The sequence below is a fragment of the Manis javanica genome, chromosome 8, assembly GCF_040802235.1.
Source record: "Manis javanica isolate MJ-LG chromosome 8, MJ_LKY, whole genome shotgun sequence".
In the NCBI taxonomy this organism is placed as follows: domain Eukaryota; kingdom Metazoa; phylum Chordata; class Mammalia; order Pholidota; family Manidae; genus Manis; species Manis javanica.
Genome location: NC_133163.1, coordinates 45,001,665 through 45,020,680, shown reverse-complemented (window position 1 = coordinate 45,020,680; position 19,016 = coordinate 45,001,665). Strand labels below are relative to the sequence as shown.

The following is a 19,016-nucleotide window of genomic DNA, read 5'->3' as shown; positions in this document are numbered from 1 at the left end:
GAGAAGAGACCAAGGGAGCAGATCCAGTGAGAGTCAGAGCAGAATTTCGGTCTTGGACAAGCTGCCTTTGCGATCATCTGTGTGGGGATGTAGAGGATGCGGTCAGACATGTGAGAATGAGACTCAGGGTGAGACCTGGGCTGGAGGTACAAACGTGGGCATCGTCTGCGTGCTCGCGAGGCCAGCGGGCAGAATTGAGGCCAGGTGGTTGGGGGACCTAGCTTGGTTTATGTGCCTGCTGGGAATGGGCAGCTTCAGACCCAGTCCTGTTGGTCCTGGCCAGGAGGTCAGAAGCCGGAGCTGAATTCCAGTCCTAACTTGAGCCCTTGGCTGGGGTCTCAGAACTAGCTCACTGCTAGCCTGGGTCCTTCATGAGCAAAGAGCCCTCATGGAGCGCTCAGCCATGCCCCCTACCCAGGAAAAAAGTGACTAAGATGAAAAGTCCCCAATGAAGAGATGACTGGCTCGCTCTGGAGCGGTAGTTGGCTCATTGTAAGGTGTCTTTTAGGGCCACAGGTACCTGGTACTTGTCCCTTAAGGATGGTCAGCTGTCTACAAGTGACCAGCACCTAACAAACTTCATGCTCTCAGAGAAAGTGCCAGTGTTATAATGAGCTTAGATCCCTGCCTTTTCTAGTATATTCAAGGGGCAGTAGCATTTTTGAGTGATTTTTTTTTTTTTTACCAAGTAACATGAAGAGCTCTTTGCATTAGTCAAATGTTCCTGTGTAACAAATTACCCCAAAACTTTACATAATATTTATCTCAGTTTTCTGAAGGTTAGAAATTAGGGACAGCCTCACTGGGTAGTTCTGGCTTAAGGTCTTTTGCAAGATTGTAGTCACGACATTGACTAGAGCTGGAGAATCCATTTCCAAGGGAGCTCACTCACATGACTGGCACGTTAGTGTTGCCTGTTAACAGAAGGCCTGCGGTCCTTCCCACATGGCCTCGCCCAGGGCCTCCTGAGTGACCTCATGATCGGTGTGGCTGAAGTGGAGAGCCTGGTGGAAGCTGCAGCACCTTTTATGACCTAATCTCAGAACTCCTCACGATCTTCGACTGGTCACAGACCTGTTTGGATTCAGTGTAGGAGGAGGGTACACAAGGCACGGATACCGAGAGGAGAGGATCCATGGCAATTACCATCTCGAAAATAGGGAGTTTTCTGTCTTCTCAATCCTTTGTACCTGCTCACAGCCCCACTTGCAGCCACAGGAGCTCAGTTACTCCATATTATCAGGGTCCCCCATCACAACTGATCTAATCCACATATCTTTCAGGGTTCCACCAAATTATGGGGATGTTTCTTTGGTCATCTCTAGTTCAAGAGCGTGGTTTAGGAGATAATAGGCAAGTGCTGGAGCCAACACAAGAAGTGTACCATTTGTCTTGCTGGTATCTGACAATTTCCTCCTGATTTTTTCAGTGCCCTGTCAACGCACATCCCTACGAAAAGCATCCTGTGTGGCATTGCCACTGGCCATCTGCCCTTGAGTTGTGCAGCTGCACTGCATTTAGAAGCATTTATTTCATGATGTGTCTAGGATTGAGTTTGTAATATAAACTCTTCCAAGAAGCATTTGCCCATTTAAGACCCACTAGTATTCCTGCCTTTTAGCACATTTATTTAACCAATACTTCTTGTATGTGTGTACTTAATTCCTAGCCATTTCTCGCATGAGCAAATTGCCTAAATACACTTGTGAGAAACCCTTTTATGGTAAATGTTATTAAACTGAAAACAAGGGTATAATAAAATAGCAATTTAAGGGTAATTTACTAACAACTGGAGCCCTTAAACATTGACATACTATTGCGTAATAATAATGCAAGACTTGGTATTTAAACACACTCTTTGTCACTCCAAGAATCACTGGGACAGTTTCCTAATCCTCATGGTCTTTAATTACAACTTTTAAAATATATTTTTACTACTCCTATGTCATTCATTTATAGATTATAAATCATTCACTTTTACCCATGTGAAACTCCAGCAAACTCTTACATCTCTGCTCCTTATCCAGAGAAATAAGAAAGAAAATAATCAAAGTAATAGAGGTGAGCTGGTAACAATGCACTGCTATTCTTGGACTTGCACTTTCCAGACTGACTGATAATAATAGAAACTGAATTACTAATTAATAGAAATGATCAATTAACTGAAAATTTTGAGGACTCCTGGGTCTTCCACAATAAGGAGAATCCATTAGATACACATCCCAGTAAAGGCTTCTCGCTCTCTGGAAAATAGTGTGGGTGCTACAAAGCAGGCCTGTAGGCAGCTGGGGAGGACCTAGCACTCACGTGCCAAGTCCCCACATGTGGGACCTGGCTTCTGTTTGAAGATGGAGATGCTCACTCTTATCAGTGCCTGGGAGATGCTCACCCTGAGAGAGAAAAGCAGACCCTATAATGATGGATTTTTCATTTTGCATGAGGAATAATCATCAGAGGGATCAGATGTACTCAAAGTCCATATAGTCAACACAAGAAAAGCCTCTATAGGAAGCCAGATCACAATCAGAAGCCATTTATTAAGTTGTCCTGTAAAATCATCGTCACAGAATCTAGAAATACCTCATCTATATGATCAGTTCATTCTCTCCCTGAAGGTATCAGGAGCTAAATCACAGTCCAAAGGTTGTTTGGTGTGTGGATAATCATGATGAGGAAGGGTGAGGTGAATGTTTAGTGGCAATAGACTAGCTTCATGAGTCCATCTTGTAATGGGAATGATTTGCCAGAAGGACATGAACTACTCAAAGCCAATAGCCAAACTTCCTTTTTCCTAGCGGGCGCTTGGAAAGGCATATCATTTATCCTGGGCCACATAACAAATTACCCAAAACTTAGCAGCTAAAACAACAAACGTTTTATCACACGCAGTTTTTGTGGATCAGTAATATGGGCGGTTCTGCTTCAGGGTTCCTCCAAATGTCTGGAATGCAGTCATCTGAAGGCTTAGCTGGGGCTGGGAGTTCTGCTTCCAAGGTGGTCGCCGCACCGGGTTAGCAAGTTGGTGCTGGCTGTAGGCAGGAGGCCTCAGTTCCTCTCCATCAAGATCTCCCTCCCTCTCAGGTTGCTTGAGTGTCCTCACAACATGGCAGCTGGCTTTCCCCCAGATGAGTAACCCAAAAGATAACAAGGTAAAAGCTGCAATGCCTTTTAAAACCTAATCCATGAAGTCACACACTGTCACTTCTGCTACATTCTGTTTGATGGAAGTGACTCAGTCCAGGTTGCAGGAAATTAATTAAGCTCTACCTTTTGGAAAGGAGTATCAAAGAAACTATGGATATATTTCAAATCACAATAGATATCATCTACATTGTCTCTGTAATTCCTTTTTCCTACACTTCCATAGCTGGCCAACTCTTCTGCTAATCCATGTACTCTATTAATATGTATCTGTTATTATATTTCTAAATATAATATATTCATATTTTATGTGTGCATAATTACAGCTTATGTATTATATAATTATATATTACATACACTATAAATATTAATGTATTGGCCAACTATTCTAGCATGGTACTCTTTATGTATCTTTGTGAAAATTTTCATACCCCCATTGTGCCAGCTCACTAGCCACAGGACCTGGGGCAAGTTACTGACCTCTCATGCCGCTCTGACCTCATCTATAAAATAAGGCTGGAATGGGACCTATCTTGTAGACTCTTCTAAGGATTAAATAAGTAATTATATGCACAGAGATTAGAAGTAATTATGTGCATGAGCTTAGAAGTGTGCCTGGCACAGAGAAAACATTCAAACTGTTAGCTGTCAGCAGGGCATCTGTAGCTGTAGCCGAAATAGTTGGATCCAGTAGGTAAAGTTAGCCCTCAGAAGGAAATCTGATTTCCATGTTCCCAGTGGCAGTAAACAAGTCATCGAAGTCTTCCTAGCCATGCCACAGCACCACGCCATCCAAGCCCTGTCCCCAGGATAGAGAAACAACCTATCAGGTCCAGAAGGGACTGGGTCCACTGGCCTCTCGTTTTCCTTTCCTCTTTGCTGAGCCTATTCCCCCTGTGGATCCCAGGTGAATCCTGGCAGGGAGCCTTACACAGAGACAACATGTTTAGTTTGCACTCTGAGTCCTATTTATGTTTTGTTTTTGTCCCTGATTTTTTTTTAGGGTGACCTTTTGTGGAAGGGTAGAATAACTGAACAGGGAAGTGACCTAGTAGAAAGCTAGGGAGTTCCTCAGCCTCATGACTTTTCATTAAAGGTTGTTCCCAAATTTTATTTATATTTCATTTTTTCATTTTTTGACTTTTTTTCTTAACTGAGGTACATTCAGTAAAATGCACAAATTCTAGTGTATAGCTCAATGCATTCTGACGTGTGCATACACTCATGTAACCATCCCCTGGATCAAGATATCAAACCTTTTATCAAATTTACCAAATTTTATTTTTAAACATAACATTTTCCAGGGTGTACACTAGCTGCATCTGGTAATTGTTGGCATTGGACATAGATTCCTCTCCCTCTTGGGCCCTTTTGCTTCTTGCTAGTGCCTCTTTAGCTCCTTGAGATTAATAAATAGATTCTTATCTTCCTCCTAAGCATATTCACAATTTAAAACAGGTCAGTGTTTGCTGAAAAAGTATTGAGAAAGTTAGAATGGTGCTTTCTTCATCTCCCAGAGCTACTTTAAAAGGAAGGCTATACCTAGTGGAATGCGTGAGGTCTGTCTTGTGTCAGGTGGCAATTAGCTAAAAATAGTCAGGGAGCTGGGAGGGGCTTGCTGAGGTCAAGTGTGCCTTCCGGCTGGTTCCCCGGCTGAATGTCTCCAGCCCTGTGACTAGCCAGTTCTATAGCCACCAGCCACACATGCCTTCTGAGCACTGTGGCTGTGGCAGTCCAACTTGAGATGGGCTGTCGGTGGTAAAATACACACTGGATTTTGAAGACGTAATACAAAGGAAATGTAAAAGGTTTCATCAGTAATCTTAGATTGATTACAAGTTGAAGTAATAACATAATAATAGATTAAATAAAATTAATTTCACCTCCTTGTTACTTTTCTGTTAATACTAGAAAATGTTAAATTCCATATAGGGCTCGCATTACATTTCTCTCTGATGGTGCCTCTCTGGACCAGCTGCCTCTGCTCTTCAGGCCCCCAGGACAGAGACTGTAGTGCCCCCTTGGGGACTCTTTTGAGTCTTTCATCACTGTAGCACTTCAGCTCTTCTCCACACCCAATCTCAATCTCTCTGCTGCCATTTGAAGACTTCTACTTCAGATAGTTGACTGTTCATTTCTTTATGGAATCCTCACTTGAAGAAAGTCAAGCATCTCTTCATACTGTTCAATTGTAAGCTCAATAATTCCGTCTTCCTGCCTTTTTTCCAACTCTGAACATTTTTAATGAACTCCCCTGGGTCATCTCTGTCTCTCTATATTATTTTTAAAACTTGGTATTTGAAACTACCCAGCATCACTGGAAGGTGGGCCTGAGTAATGCAGACCAGTTGAATACATTGTTTCCTCCATGCAGTCCTTGAGGAGGCATGTGATGTGTTACCTCATTGACTCCTACTGCAAAAGGAGGGGCAGATGCTGTTGGTAACACACTTGACTGTTGAAGCAGCTGGGGCTCAGAGAGGTTAAGTAACTTACCTCGGTTCCATTGCAAATTAAGGGGCAGGTCTGGGATTCATACCCAGGTTTGCTTGACTCCAAAGCCCACATGCTTTCATTACCACATCTTCCTTCCCTGATACTTTTCTTTGAACACACCCCTTGGTATCTTGAGAGGCCTTTATGCATGACTGATGCATTTGTAGCTTATGGTCAACAATGATTCTTGATCTTGTTCTGACATGTTTGTGTCTTACTAGAATTGTGCAGCCCATCTGCTAAATTCCAGGAACCCCTTTTCCACCCTGCAGTGTGTGAAAGCCAGTAGGACTGCCCTACCCCAGCCCTTGTAGGCTCACCAGTGAGCCAGAGTTGAGGTCTGCAGGTGTCAGGAATGACTTTTCTGGAAGGGAGCTTTCTTTCTTGTGGCCCCAGCTATCAGTTCATAGAACAAGCTAATTCTCAAAAGCCAATCAAGGCAAAGTGTTGTTTACCCATGTTTACCTAAAGGCAACAAGTTTCTGTTTTGAATAGAAGGGGACAGGAAGGGATCCTTGTATGTTAAAATCAGATCTTCTCATGTATGAGCCTTGATTCCACTTATAGAGGTACCTAGAGTAGTCAAATATAGAGAGACAGAGAATAGAATAGTGCTTGCCAGGGACTGGGAGAGGGGAAGATAGAGAGTGAGTGGTTAGTAAGTACAGAGTTTGGGAAGATGGAAAAGCTCTACAGGTGGGTGGTAGGGGGGTGTACTTAGTGCACACAGAACTGGACACTTAAAAATGGCTCAAATGGTACATATTATGTTACATATATTTTACCTTAATAAAAGCAACCAAACGGATCTTCTATACTTAAGGAAAAACAGCTTGCTGAGCACGTGTTATCAGAGGTGCTGCTGGAGCTGAGTCTCGGGTCCATTGTTCATCCAAGCTTCAAGGTCACAGGTGTTTTCTGAGTCAGCTTCTCATGAGAGAGGCGCAGACTCACTTCACTGTGTCTATTTTCCTGATGGATTTTTCCATCTAGAAAGTTATACCAACTTCACACAAATGCCTTGCCAAGGTTTAAAGCACTTTCCACAGACATCAGTGGGAAGGAAAGCAGCCTTACTGCCAGGGACTCCAGTACCTGCCCGGGCCCAATTAATTAGATTGAGCACCAACTGTCTAAGAATGTTTGTTCTGGGTTTCATTGCAGCCACTGCCCCCTGACAACCTGAGGTCAATCATCCAATCCACTGCATAGGCTGTTTTGAAAACATTTAGCAGGGTACATAGACTGAGACTAATACACAGGAATTCTCTTCACAGAGTGGTGTTTGGGGCCATTGTGGGTGTATTTGCTTATTAGACCTATATATTTTCCTTTTCAGGAATCATTAACCAATGGCAACAGGAATCCAAGGATAAGGTGATTTCCCTCCTGTTAACTCACCTGCCTTTGCTGAAGCCGGGAAACCTCGAAGCAAAAGTAGAATATATGAAACTTCTGCCCCAAATCCTGGCTCACTCCATCGAACACAACCAGCACATCGAGGAGAGCAGGCAGCTGCTGTCCTATGCTTTGATACATCCGGCCACTTCGTTGGAAGATCGCAGTGCTCTCGCCATGTGGCTGAATCACCTGGAGGACCGCACATCGGCCAGCTTTGGCAGCCAGAGCCGAGGCCGCTCGGACTCTGTGGATTACGGGCAGACGCACTACTATCACCAAAGACAGAACTCTGACGACAAGCTCAACGGGTGGCAGAACTCTCGGGATTCTGGGATTTGCATCAACGCCTCCAGCTGGCAGGACAAAAGCCTGGGATGTGAGAATGGCCATGTGCCCCTGTACTCCTCCTCATCTGTCCCCACCACAATCAATACAATTGGAACCAGCACAAGTACAAGTAAGTCCCCTGGAAGTTCTTTAGCACCAAGCTTGGTTTGGCGACTTGCTGTGTGTGGCATGTCCTGCTGAGAATGTCTGTTCTGAGCACCCAGTGACCCTGGGGGAGAAGGGCTGACTGGAATAGACTGTGGGAGGGAGATCTTTGGACCTCATCTTTGTTGCTCTTTTGATTCTGGAAAGATGAAAATGCTGGGCAGGGAAAAATGACGGATGGCCCAAATTTGGGTAACAAACAAACTAAAAAAAAAAAAAATGTGGTGAAAGAAGGAAATTCCCGTTTCCTCAAATAGAAATGCCTTTCACCCTGGGGTTTTTGGATTTGCCAACACAGAGTTATGCGTGATTCTCCAAACCTGATCCTAACTCATGGTTAACCAGACAGCCTCATGGGCTCTATGCATTTTGGATTTTTCTCCTTTTCCTTCCTTTCCCTTTTTTCATCTTTTTTTTTTTTTCTCTTCTATTTCACCCTGGAATATTCCCTCCCTTGCATTTCCAGGTTTCAATCCCCAGTTGTTGGGGGCACTTTTCCTCCTGACCGTGGGGGGCGGCGGGGGGTGGGGCAGGTTTGCTAACTGAATGCTGCTCTGTGCTGTGGACCATGTGAATGCAGCAGCCTGCTCTTGCGCACTCTAACTTAGGAGAGGCAGGTCAGGACCTGCTTTGCAGGAGGGGACAGCAGAAGAAAGCCTGTGCTCTTTTGACCACTGAAGCAAAGTACCCTGCCCACAGATGGCACTAGTGCTGGGAGTCCTCTCTGTGGCTCCCCTCTTAGCCCGAGTATAGTGACAAACGTGCCATTGGTGCTTCTCCAAAGTGGCAGCTTGGGACAGTAGCTGCCACGAAGCAGAATTCCTTGGTGTTAGTTTGCCGTGTCTGTGCACACAGTGTCCCGTCTGAGATAACTTTCCCTGGGGAAAGCTTTTGCAGTTAGACCTGATGTGCCTGTAAGCATGCAGGAACCCCCAATTAAAAAACACAAGAGTACTGAGAATTGGCAGCGATGGTTTCTTGGCCTCTACCTCTGCTCGGATCTTTTGGATAATGGCCTTTTTAAATGGCTTCCTCAAATATGTAGGAGTGTTGAATTATAGCTACATTAACTGAAACAGTACCTTAGTGGAATAACCAAGGAAATACTCAAGATATTGCACTGATAATGCCACAGCTCGAATTTCTTAATTTTTAAAATTGATTTTTAGACTTAGGTATCAATAACTTGCCCATTTGGTGATTACTTGGGGAATTATGTGATTATTGCATCATTAATTTACTATGTAGGAAGTTCTGGTAGAGTCAGTCTCTTTTCACAGACCAGGGAATGGTTTCCCTAGCCTCTGTTGACGGAGATTGAGCGCTGGGTCTGTTAAAGCATCCACACGCAGGCTGGGATGACAGAGCTTTGGGACCCAAGTTTCCTGGGTCAGAGACAGAATCTAGTAATTGTTACAAAACTCTGATAGCTAGGAGAGATCGAGCTCCAAGCTGCCTGCCCTCTGAAAACTTGATCTTTTGTATTTTAAGGTGTTGAGTTTTATGTCATTTGTCTGGAAATTAGTCTTGGGTCATCACATTTCTGTCTCTACGGACTTACACATGCAGGGTTGGGTCTTGGCAAGATTAATACATCCAGGTAATCATCGGATCGTCATCTGCAGATACTTTTGTCTTTTCATTGTGGCCACACAACTCACAGAGGGGAGAAAAATTCACAGATGGCTGTCATGACCTCCCAAATCTTTGGGTCCCTGTGTTGTACCTGAGCAAAAAAGAGCAAAAAAAAGGTTTAACAAGACAACTTGATTATGTATCTTGGGAAGAAGAAGGGGTTGAAGTCCTATTTTGGAGAATCAACAAAAATAAGAGGTCAGATCTCTCATACAGCAAGTTTCATTCAAACACGTAGGCCATATCCACACCTGTGTTTCTATAATCTCTCTTTAACAAAGCATGCCTGCCATTGCTTCCCTCCTCTGCATTGTCTAGGGTGGCTCGATTGTGTTCGTTAAAACTTCAAACCTTTGAGTCATTCGTTCACTCGTGCCTCTGTCAAATATATCCTGAGCTCCTGGGAGGCAGTGTGATAAGGTGGTAAGAGCAAGGACTTTGGTGTCAGTGCCCTCCGAGGTACAGTCAGGTTTCTGAGTAGCTAACTGCAACTTGGCCAAGTTACTTAACCTCTCTGAGTGAGGTCCCCACTTGTAAAATGGAAACATTCAAAATATCTACCTTCAGGGGCTGTGGTGCAGGTAAGTGGGAGTGTGTGTGCTCATGTCCTGTCTCCCAGCCAGGTGATAGTAAGCACTGGTGTCTGCTATGTGGGTAAATGGCAGAGGGTAGGAAAGGGGGTGAGGAACCAAGTGCTAACACTGTCACCCCGAGTCTCTGCTGATGATCACCTGATAAAAGCACCTTTCCTGAGCCAGGGCATATAGAGTGGTCTAGGGGGCTTTGAATATATTGTGACTTTCACCCATCCATTTCACTGCAATTTAAAATGGGTTGGACTTAAGGGTTCAGGACCTCTTGCACTGCACTGAAGAGCTACATTTCTTACTTCTTTCAAAGTGGAAAAAATATCCACCCAAGACAGTATGATTATAAATAGAGAGCCGATCAGTTAGAGCTTCACATTTTCAAATTATCAGCCACATTAATGACAGTTAATGAGAAAAAATTAACTAGGTCTCCCAGCTACACAGACTACTTTTTTGCAGTGTAGTGTATAAAAACTTGGCTTATTTCACTAATATTTTGTTCCTTTGGTCACTGTGCTCCAGCAAAGTAGCTCAGCATTCAGTCCTCCTTGTGTGGATTCTGAATCATTCAGCTGTTCACCTACTAGGGCCATTCAGCTGTTCACCTATTAGGTGCTTGGCACTGTGTTCGAGTCTGTGGGAAATAACAGGGAAGCTTAAGTAAAGTGATTCCACTTCAGGGAAGCCTATAATATACATAGAGAAGATACATCAGTCTCACGATTAAAAATTAAATCTTCCTTTTTGTAATACTAATCCACAAAAATTGTACATAACAAGCCATGAGCTATATAGAAGTACAGTAAAAAAAAAAAAAAATGCCACAAGAACACAACAACCCTAACTGCTACCATGAGGCAATATAGGATGAGTCAGCTGAAGGGGCGGTGCCTCCATACTGTAAGTGCTGTGATTGTATGGACAGGAGGGATCCTCGGGAACTGGAGGCGGAGCCAGGTCGGAGGTTCCGAGCAGGGGAAAAGGAGATGCATGTGAGCAAGGGGATGGAGATGAGAGGTGCAGGCTGGGGTGAAAGCCAGTAAGGAAGGAGGAGAGAGGTTCACCAAGGACAGGGCAGTGAGGGAAGGCAATAAAAGTAGACTGAGGGAAGGGATCAGAGAGCCCTCAGGAGGCCAAGCGTCACGCCACAGACATGGCAGCAACAGGAGCAATGCTGTGAGGGGCACTGGGCTGCTGTGATTAAACCAGATGGATAGCATGATGAGGCCAGAGCTGGTGAGTTCCCAACCTCAGTTATGTAAGTAAAAGCATCATCAGGATAGGAATAGGCATGGAAGCAGAAGGAATGGATACTAGAAATGCTCCTAGGTGTCAGAATTAGGATTTGGTTCATTATTGACTTGGACATTCATTACTGATTTGCTTATTTGTTCATCCATAAACTTAGAATATGTTTATTGAACACCTGCTATGCACCTGGTCTACTCGAGGCACTCAGGACACAATGGTAGACAAGATAAAGATGTGCTCTCTTGTAGAGTTTGCAATCTAGTATATAAAAACTATAGTAGTAAGTAAATGACAGTGTGTCAGAGATTGGTGAGTGGCATGAGAATAAGAAAAAGAGTAGGGTCAGTAAGATCAGGCCAAGGTGCTGGGCTGATTATAGCATTAACTAGGGTGGTCACTGTAAACAGATCTCATTGAGAAGATGATGTGTGAGCAAAGACTTGAAGGAGGTAAGGGGTTAATCAGGCGGGCGTCTAGGGGGACAATAGTCCAGGCAGAGAAAGAGCTACACAAAGATCCCAAGATCTTTCTTTCCCCCAGACTGTTTAGAGAAAAGCAAGAAGGCTGGTGGCTGAGAGGCACTGAGTAAGGTAGACCGTGGTAGGGGTGACCGAGGTACCAGGGAGGGACGCGTCCTACAGGTCGCTGGAGGTCATTGCAAGGACTGACTTCTGCTCTCAGTAAACCAGGAAGCCGTTGGAGGATTTTTGGCAGACAGTGACATGATCTGACTCACATTTTAAAGGGATCACTTTGGCTGCTGTATTAAGAATAGATTGTACCAGGACAGGGACAACCACACAAAGACCAGTTAAGAAGCAATTGCAGAAATACAAGCGAGACACTGATAACTTTGACCAGGATGGCCTCAGTAGAAGAGGGAGAATGGTCAGCTTCTAGATATATTTTGAAAGTACAGCCAGCAGGATTTCCTGACAGAATAAATGAGGGAAAGATGCTCCATTTGAACTAACCACTTCTACAGTCTCATGGTACAGCTTGGAACCCTAGTATTTCCTTTATTAATCTTGATTGGTTTTTTCTGATGATAAAACCAATACATGGAAAAAATGTTGGGACCATAGATCATAAAAAGTAAATTAACAGTGATAGCACATGACTACATAGTGTTTCCTACATGCAGGGAACTGCTCAGAACCCTGTATATAAACATTAACTCATTTAATCCTCATAACCCCATGATGTTATTTTTACAAACATTAACTCATTTAATCCTCATAACCCCATGATGTGGTTTTTACTGTTATCCCCATTTGACAGATGAGGCAACTGAGTCACAGAGAGGCTGTGTAACTTAACCAGTGTCACAGACCTGGGGTTTGAACCCAGGCAGTCAAGCTCCAGAGTCTGGCTCAGAACTCGAGGTTACCTGCCTCCCCCTCTAATCCTATCCTGAGAGATTGACTCAAGTCACAGCTAACAGACCCTTGTTTTCCTCTGACCCTGAATTTGCCCCCACAGAGACCAGCCACCCTGTACCTCAGTGCCCTCCACTGCACACAAGGCTAACACCCTGCCTGGAATGTTCCCAAAGGCTGCTTGCTTTACAGTGGCTCATGTGTTTCAGTGTAAGCCCTTAGCATTCTATGTCACAATCTTTGGTCAACATGCTTGCCTCCGCTTCCCAATTACAAAATCTTTGGAGATGGGGGTTGTGTCTTCTTTACCCTCCTTCCCAGCAACTAGTGCACCTTGTGGCTCAAAAAGCTACAGAAATTTTGGAGATGGCAAATTCTTGGCATGAATTCAGCCGCCACTCTCCTATGGCTGTGTCTCTGTTAAATAATGGCTGTCTTTTGCTAAGTCCAGATGTGGCCTCCAAATTCTCCTCAGTATGCCCCTCGAGGCAACCGCTATAATTCAGTAAGAAATGGCATGTGAGCGGAAGCCTGTCTGCCTGCCCTGCCATAAATGTTTGCTGAACAGTCGGGACTTAATAAATTCCCAGGCTCAGTAAGCAGATGTTCATAAAGTTAATGAATTTCCAAAAGAAATGAGAAAGTGTCTGTGGGAATTTGCTAACTATTTGGTGATAATATTGATCATTTAGCCTTCTGTCATAATCCTCATAGTAACATTTATCATCACTCTTCTTTTGTGTTACTTACTTTACCAGATAGGGTGCAAATAACATACTGTGATCTTGCTTATGGAGGCAGTTGTATGAATTTATACATGTGAGAAAATGCCATTGAGATATATACAAATTCATACCCCAAAAAGTCAGTGTGCACAAAAACTGCTGAGATCAGAGTAAGGTCTGTAGTCTGATGAAATTATATTGTGAAAATGTCAATTTCCAGGTTTTGATAATGTACTAGAGTTATATAAAATGTCACCTTGGAGGAAGCTGGTGGAAGGTACATGAGACCTTTCTATGAAGGATTTTTGCAATTTCTTGTAAATTCTATAATCACTTCAAAATTAAAAGTTAAAAAATGAAAACCGCTGGGGCATCCAGTGCCTAGCTATTTCTTGGGCATTGGTCCTTTCCTTGGCCTCTCTGGGGTGTGGAGGGTCCGCCCGTTTATGGGAAGTGTGTCTGCTAGGTCCCATGTAGCCAACATCGGAAACAAAACTCCTTCAGCACATAAGCTATGGAGTGGGAGCAATGGGGATCTCAGAGAAAGTGGCCCCTTTGGAAACCCCAGGTCTGCAATTGAAAAAAAAACTCTCCCAGTCCATCACCCGAGCCTTCAGGCCAGGGCCAGCTCCTTCAGAGATACCCATTTGCTCAGAAAATCCCTTCTTTTCCCTCTGCCCATCATATTTTCTTGCAAGGCCACCAGCCACTTCAAGCTCATTCCAGTCAGCCTGCAGGAACCTACCGGAACCCAGAACCCATGGGAAGGAGCCCTCACAGCTGCAGGTGGCCGGCTCAGGAGAGATCTTTGTGAATGGCCGCTTGGAAACAGAAAGGAAGAGAAGCCCTGAAGCCCCTGATTCTTTCCCAAAGGCTGCAGGTCATCCCTGCCCTAAGCCTTTGGAGCCACTGGTGTCATTGGACTTCTTTTAAAATTTTCATGGAATTATTTTATGGTTTACCAGCAAACTTTCTCAGTGGAAAATCTCTTCTTTCCCAAAATCTAGCCAGCCTGGCATGTAACTGAAAACATTTTTTTCTTTAACCCCTTATTTGTTCTTCAAAGAGGTAACTGGTGGCTTTGCTTCCTTTGAGAAGCATTTATAACAGCTGGCATGGTATATTTTTAGCCTCAGCTTCCTTCCCCTGGGGGGGAACCTTTTTTAAGAATGGCACTGGCCTTCCTGATGCAACATTGCGAAGATGGCTCAGTGATATCACAGAGGACCTGACATGGACACTGCTTAATCCTTCTCCCCTTTCCAAGAGTCCAAACACTTACAGGACTGTGTTTCCCTTACCATGCCTAGTGTTTGTCTTCTAGGGCTTGGGAAAGGACAATCAGAAAAGCACTTAGTAAGCAAGAAGTCTGCTGGTTTATTGTGAGTTGGAGGTTCCACTGCTTGGGAGAAGTCAAAGACTTCCATGGGCTACATGTGCCTTGGGTCATGAGGCTGTGCCATTCGTCCCCTATCTGGGAGGATTTTTTTAGACCCTGATGACAGTGAGGGTTATTAAACACTAGATGAGCTAGAGAGGAAGGCAGTTGTGTTCTAATCTCCACTGTACTTCAAAATAGGCTGGGTTCTGGCTGCAATAAATGGCTTAATTTGGACTAGCCCAGAAGAAGGAGATGAACAACGTGATTTTTTAAAGACTTTTTTGAGTCCTGTAGTCTTATGATTTCTATTATTTTGCAAGATTTACAGTCATAGACTAATAGCAGCTGCTTCACAAAAAAACTGGACAAGAAAACTTTTTTACTCTTGAGATTCCTTATTTTTTCCTTTTCTTTTAGATTTCCAGGGACAAACTGAGGTTATACTGAAAAAGGATGTATCATGAATATTGCTTATGTATGTCTTTGGTAGCTTTAATATTAAACAAATTTAAACCCTTGAATTTCATGGTTTCAGATGAGGGTAAATCTTAGTGACAGCAATGATCAATTTGGGATATATTTCAAACTCTAAAACACTGTAAATATCATTCCTGCCATTCCCTACCCCAATTCCAGTCCTCAACATTCTACTAGGTAAAATATAGTATTAGGAAATCTCAGATGTAAGTCACTTAAGAGAAGGGTATGGAGATGGGGAAGTGAGGTAGGCAGGGGTTCCAAAACCTGGAAGATGCTATAAAGGGTTTTTGTGGATTAGAGAAGGACTAAAATTCCCAACATACCCTGGTGTAATCATGCTTTGCCAAAAGTATGGATCATGTCCATAGATAAATTCTGTGGCTGGGTTATAGAGTGGGGCCAGTAAGAGCCCAGGGTTTACTTTAGAGATTGTTTCACAGCCAGCCTTGCCAAGAAGCATCCTTTAGGAAAAGCCCAGGACATATGGAGCTAAAGAATTTATAACAGATTCTTTTAAACTTTAGTCTTCTCCTATGAACAAAAAGACATTTCTATACAAAAGGAATTATAAGGCTAAGTGACATTTTAGATATTCCAGTTCGGGGTATCAATGTTGAGGCCGTCTTGATCAGGATCAAAAACATGGCTTTGAAGTCAGGTGATTCCGTTTTAAATTTCAGCTCCACCAATACCTAGGTACACGACCATGGACAAGTTACTTGACCTCTAAACCTCCTTTCCTCTCCTATAAATGGGAATAAATTTCAGTAGAAAACCTCTTAATTGAATGCATCAGGATTGGTTGTTGATATGTTAATTGTAATAGCTGTTTAAAGCAGAGAATCTAAGAAAAGGAGTAAGACCTTAAACATATTATCTTAAAGCATAAATAGACAAATTCATGTACTGTCTTTCATATAGTGGGATGGCCCTTTCTTTGAGGATAGGGTTCCTGACCGTGGCTACTCTTTGCCTTTTCTTCGTAAATCATACCCCTGATGCATTATTGTCTGTAATTTATTTTAAATTAAGGAGGAATTTGAAAACATTTACAAAAACAGTGCACAGAATCTTTCTAGATTCTGTTTTTTTCTTTTATCACTTAGCTCATAGTTTTCTCTCTAAATTTAACAGTAAATTTTTAAGCAAAACAATATTCTAAAGCACGTAACAAAGTTCTTGTGCAATTAAACTTTATATAATTAATATTTCTTCATTTGTTATACTTTCAAAATTACACATTTACACTAATAAGTACAACTGGCATAACCAGGTTAGGGAACAAATTCAGCTGACCCTTGGTATACCTATGGGTCAGCTGGTGGGAGCGGTTGTGCGCAAGTAACTTACAGTCCTTGAGGTGGTGAGCCATGGGCATTGTAAGTAATCCAAAGGGAAAGGAGAGGACTGGTTGATCCAGCAAGTTGGTTAAGTGAAGGTGAGCTAAGAGAGTGTCTTAGAGTGTTTGTAAGGATTAAATAAGAAATGTGTGTAAAGGACTTTCCAGTAGGAGATGCTCAACAGATCATAGCCACCATTATGCCTATTTCTGCTCTGTGGTGATGTTGATACAATTAGGTGTCCTGCAGCCCAGGCTCTGCAGGAAACAGGCAGAATAGCCTCCTTCGGCAGTCCCAGGACAAAGCTGTACTGATGTGCAAAGTTGAAATCCAGATACTCTGGCTCTGCTCTGTAAAGAGCCATCCTTCCACGAATACCAGTATCCCCTTTAGGATGGTTCTAGTGATAGATTTTACTAAGTAGCTTTAAAAGCAGTAGGAAAAAAAAAAAAAGAAAGAGTAAGTAAAAATTTATTGTTATTCTTTGGCATCTGTTGCCAACAGGAATAATTCTTTAATCAGTAATTCAGTAATAAGTATAAGGGTATTTTTCAAATCATAAAAACTGATCCTTACATAACAGATTAAGATATAATAGAAATCAGTGAGGTTATGCACATAGATACAGGCCAGGGAAGGGTGGCCAGGCCCAAGAGTGCAGGGTCTTTGGAAGAAAAATAATGTGCCATACTGAGAAGAGCAGTGGCTTAGGAAAGTCACTCCACTTGTAACTCGGTGTGGGATCTCACGTTCGCAGGGACTCCCACTTCTTTATGACGGCGTGAGCTTGGATGACTCCTAAGGCCCCTTCCTAATGCTTTCATTCTATGCTTTCAAGATAGAAAATCGGCTCCCAGAGTGCCAATGAGTGTTCAGAGCTATGACACTGGGGTAGCAGGAGGAGGAGAGTGAGATGCAGCTAATGAGCTGGGCTAGCGTAAGAGAAGTGGCCTGTTGAAGCCAGGGGGAGAGCCTCCTACTATGTCCAGCATCAACTGCACACTCCGGGAGACTCTCAGATGTGTTCGGTCCCCCTCATTTTTAAAAGAATGTGAACACCAGTAACCCATGCTTGCAGCGTGGAGCTGGAAGTCTGGCGGACGGGGGTTGCGGGAATTACTTTTCACTCTACTTTTTTAAGTGAATAGCATGACAGTGCCATGCATTAACCTATCAAAAACAAAAAAGACATAAAGTGAAAAAGATATGTAAGTGTTAATGGAGAGAAAAAATATATCCTAAAAGAAAAGACAGGGTAATTTAGCTTGAGTAATAATGCTAAGTAAGGAGTGATTGGATCATTTAGAAACATTTTGAAGTTATTACTAGGAAGGCACTATCATGAGTATCTTGGTCTCTGCAATATGGAAAGAAAAAAAAATTGGCAAAATGATGGGTGAAGATCTTGGTGGTGATGAAATTCCAGAGCATGTTATAATTACAAATGTGGATTCTCTATCCTTCCTGAGCTTAAAGAAAAAAGAAAAACATCAGAGGATCACCAGGTTCAGTTGCTTGGAGCTTGAGTCACAGGCTACCTGAAAGCCACTTTTTGCTTTGTGATTGTAGCATCATCACAATGGGATCCTTTTGGAGGAAGCATGGACTGTTGGGAGGTTCTTGGTTCTAAGAGATCTGATAAACATGCAGCACATTGCTGATCTTATTCCCATGTCACTGAGTTGAACATTTCCCCAGCAGCAGGAGGGACATGCAGCTTTGGAGCCCTGTCTCAAAAGCTACCATCCTTTTTGGATTAAAGAAACACACAACACCTTTTGCTATACTCAAGACAAAATAAAATTAGACATGTACCCATCAGTCCTGGCTTCCTGAGAGGCTGTCTCTGAGTAGCATCAGTGGGAAGCAATAGCAGCCGACACTGTCTTAGAGAGCCTGGAAATAATTCAACTTGCCCAGTGGAAAAGGGATGATAGTGGCAAGGATTATGAAACTGAGTGTATTCCCCTAATCTATCATTAGCATCAAGGTGAGGCATATGGAAGAGAACATATACTATGTATAGATAAATCTCATTTACAAGGTGGATGTATTTTTTTTAAGTTGCCCATAGTGACCATTTTTTTAATCAAATCATCTTTCCATTGACTAAAACCATGATTCACTGTATAAATTATATTGCTTTCTAATTAATCTTCATTGGCAGGAACTTTTAAAATCAGGTTAAGGTCCTCAATTCCTGAGATTATCAAAGTTAATCATCTATAAAGTATTTTAAAATAACAAACATTGAAAGGGCTTCATCAGGTGATTTGGGCAGGGACGGGAATGTGTATAATAGTCCTCTTCTCTGATTAGTAAATTGGAATCCTTTCGGTGACTTTTTTTATTTGGTTTGCTGTGTTTAACAAGTCCCATGTGTATGGCATTGGACGGGCAGGGCAGGTGGCGGCTCCGTCCTGCTGCAGGCTGCACTTCTGAGCAGAGGAAGTGCAGCCTTCCCAGAGACTTGTAGGAGCTACACAGAGACATGCTGAGGAGGGGTGTTGACTGAGGGCTTGGCTGGAATAGTGCAGGTCTGCACGCACTGGTGCACTGGGAGGGTGCTCAAGACTGAAGCATGCTTGGAAGATTAGAAGAAGTTTTGACATTAGACCTTAGGGAGCTAGGTTGTGAGAAAGGGAATTATTCACATATCTTCATTGTTATCCAAGAAATTATTTTGTGCCTCTAATACTGTTATT

General features: G+C 43.0%; 1 protein-coding gene across 6 annotated transcripts in view; it reads left to right on the top strand.

Annotated features, from left to right (window-relative positions):
* The window catches only part of SAMD4A (sterile alpha motif domain containing 4A), a 197,351-nt gene that overhangs the window by 108,407 nt on the left and 69,928 nt on the right, over positions 1-19,016 (top strand). For all 6 annotated transcript variants that reach the window (XM_037016616.2, XM_037016614.2, XM_017648675.3 and 3 more), the window contains one exon: positions 6,977-7,495. In XM_037016616.2, coding sequence (XP_036872511.2) covers positions 6,977-7,495 — 519 coding nt within the window. The remainder of the gene's footprint in view (positions 1-6,976; positions 7,496-19,016) is intronic.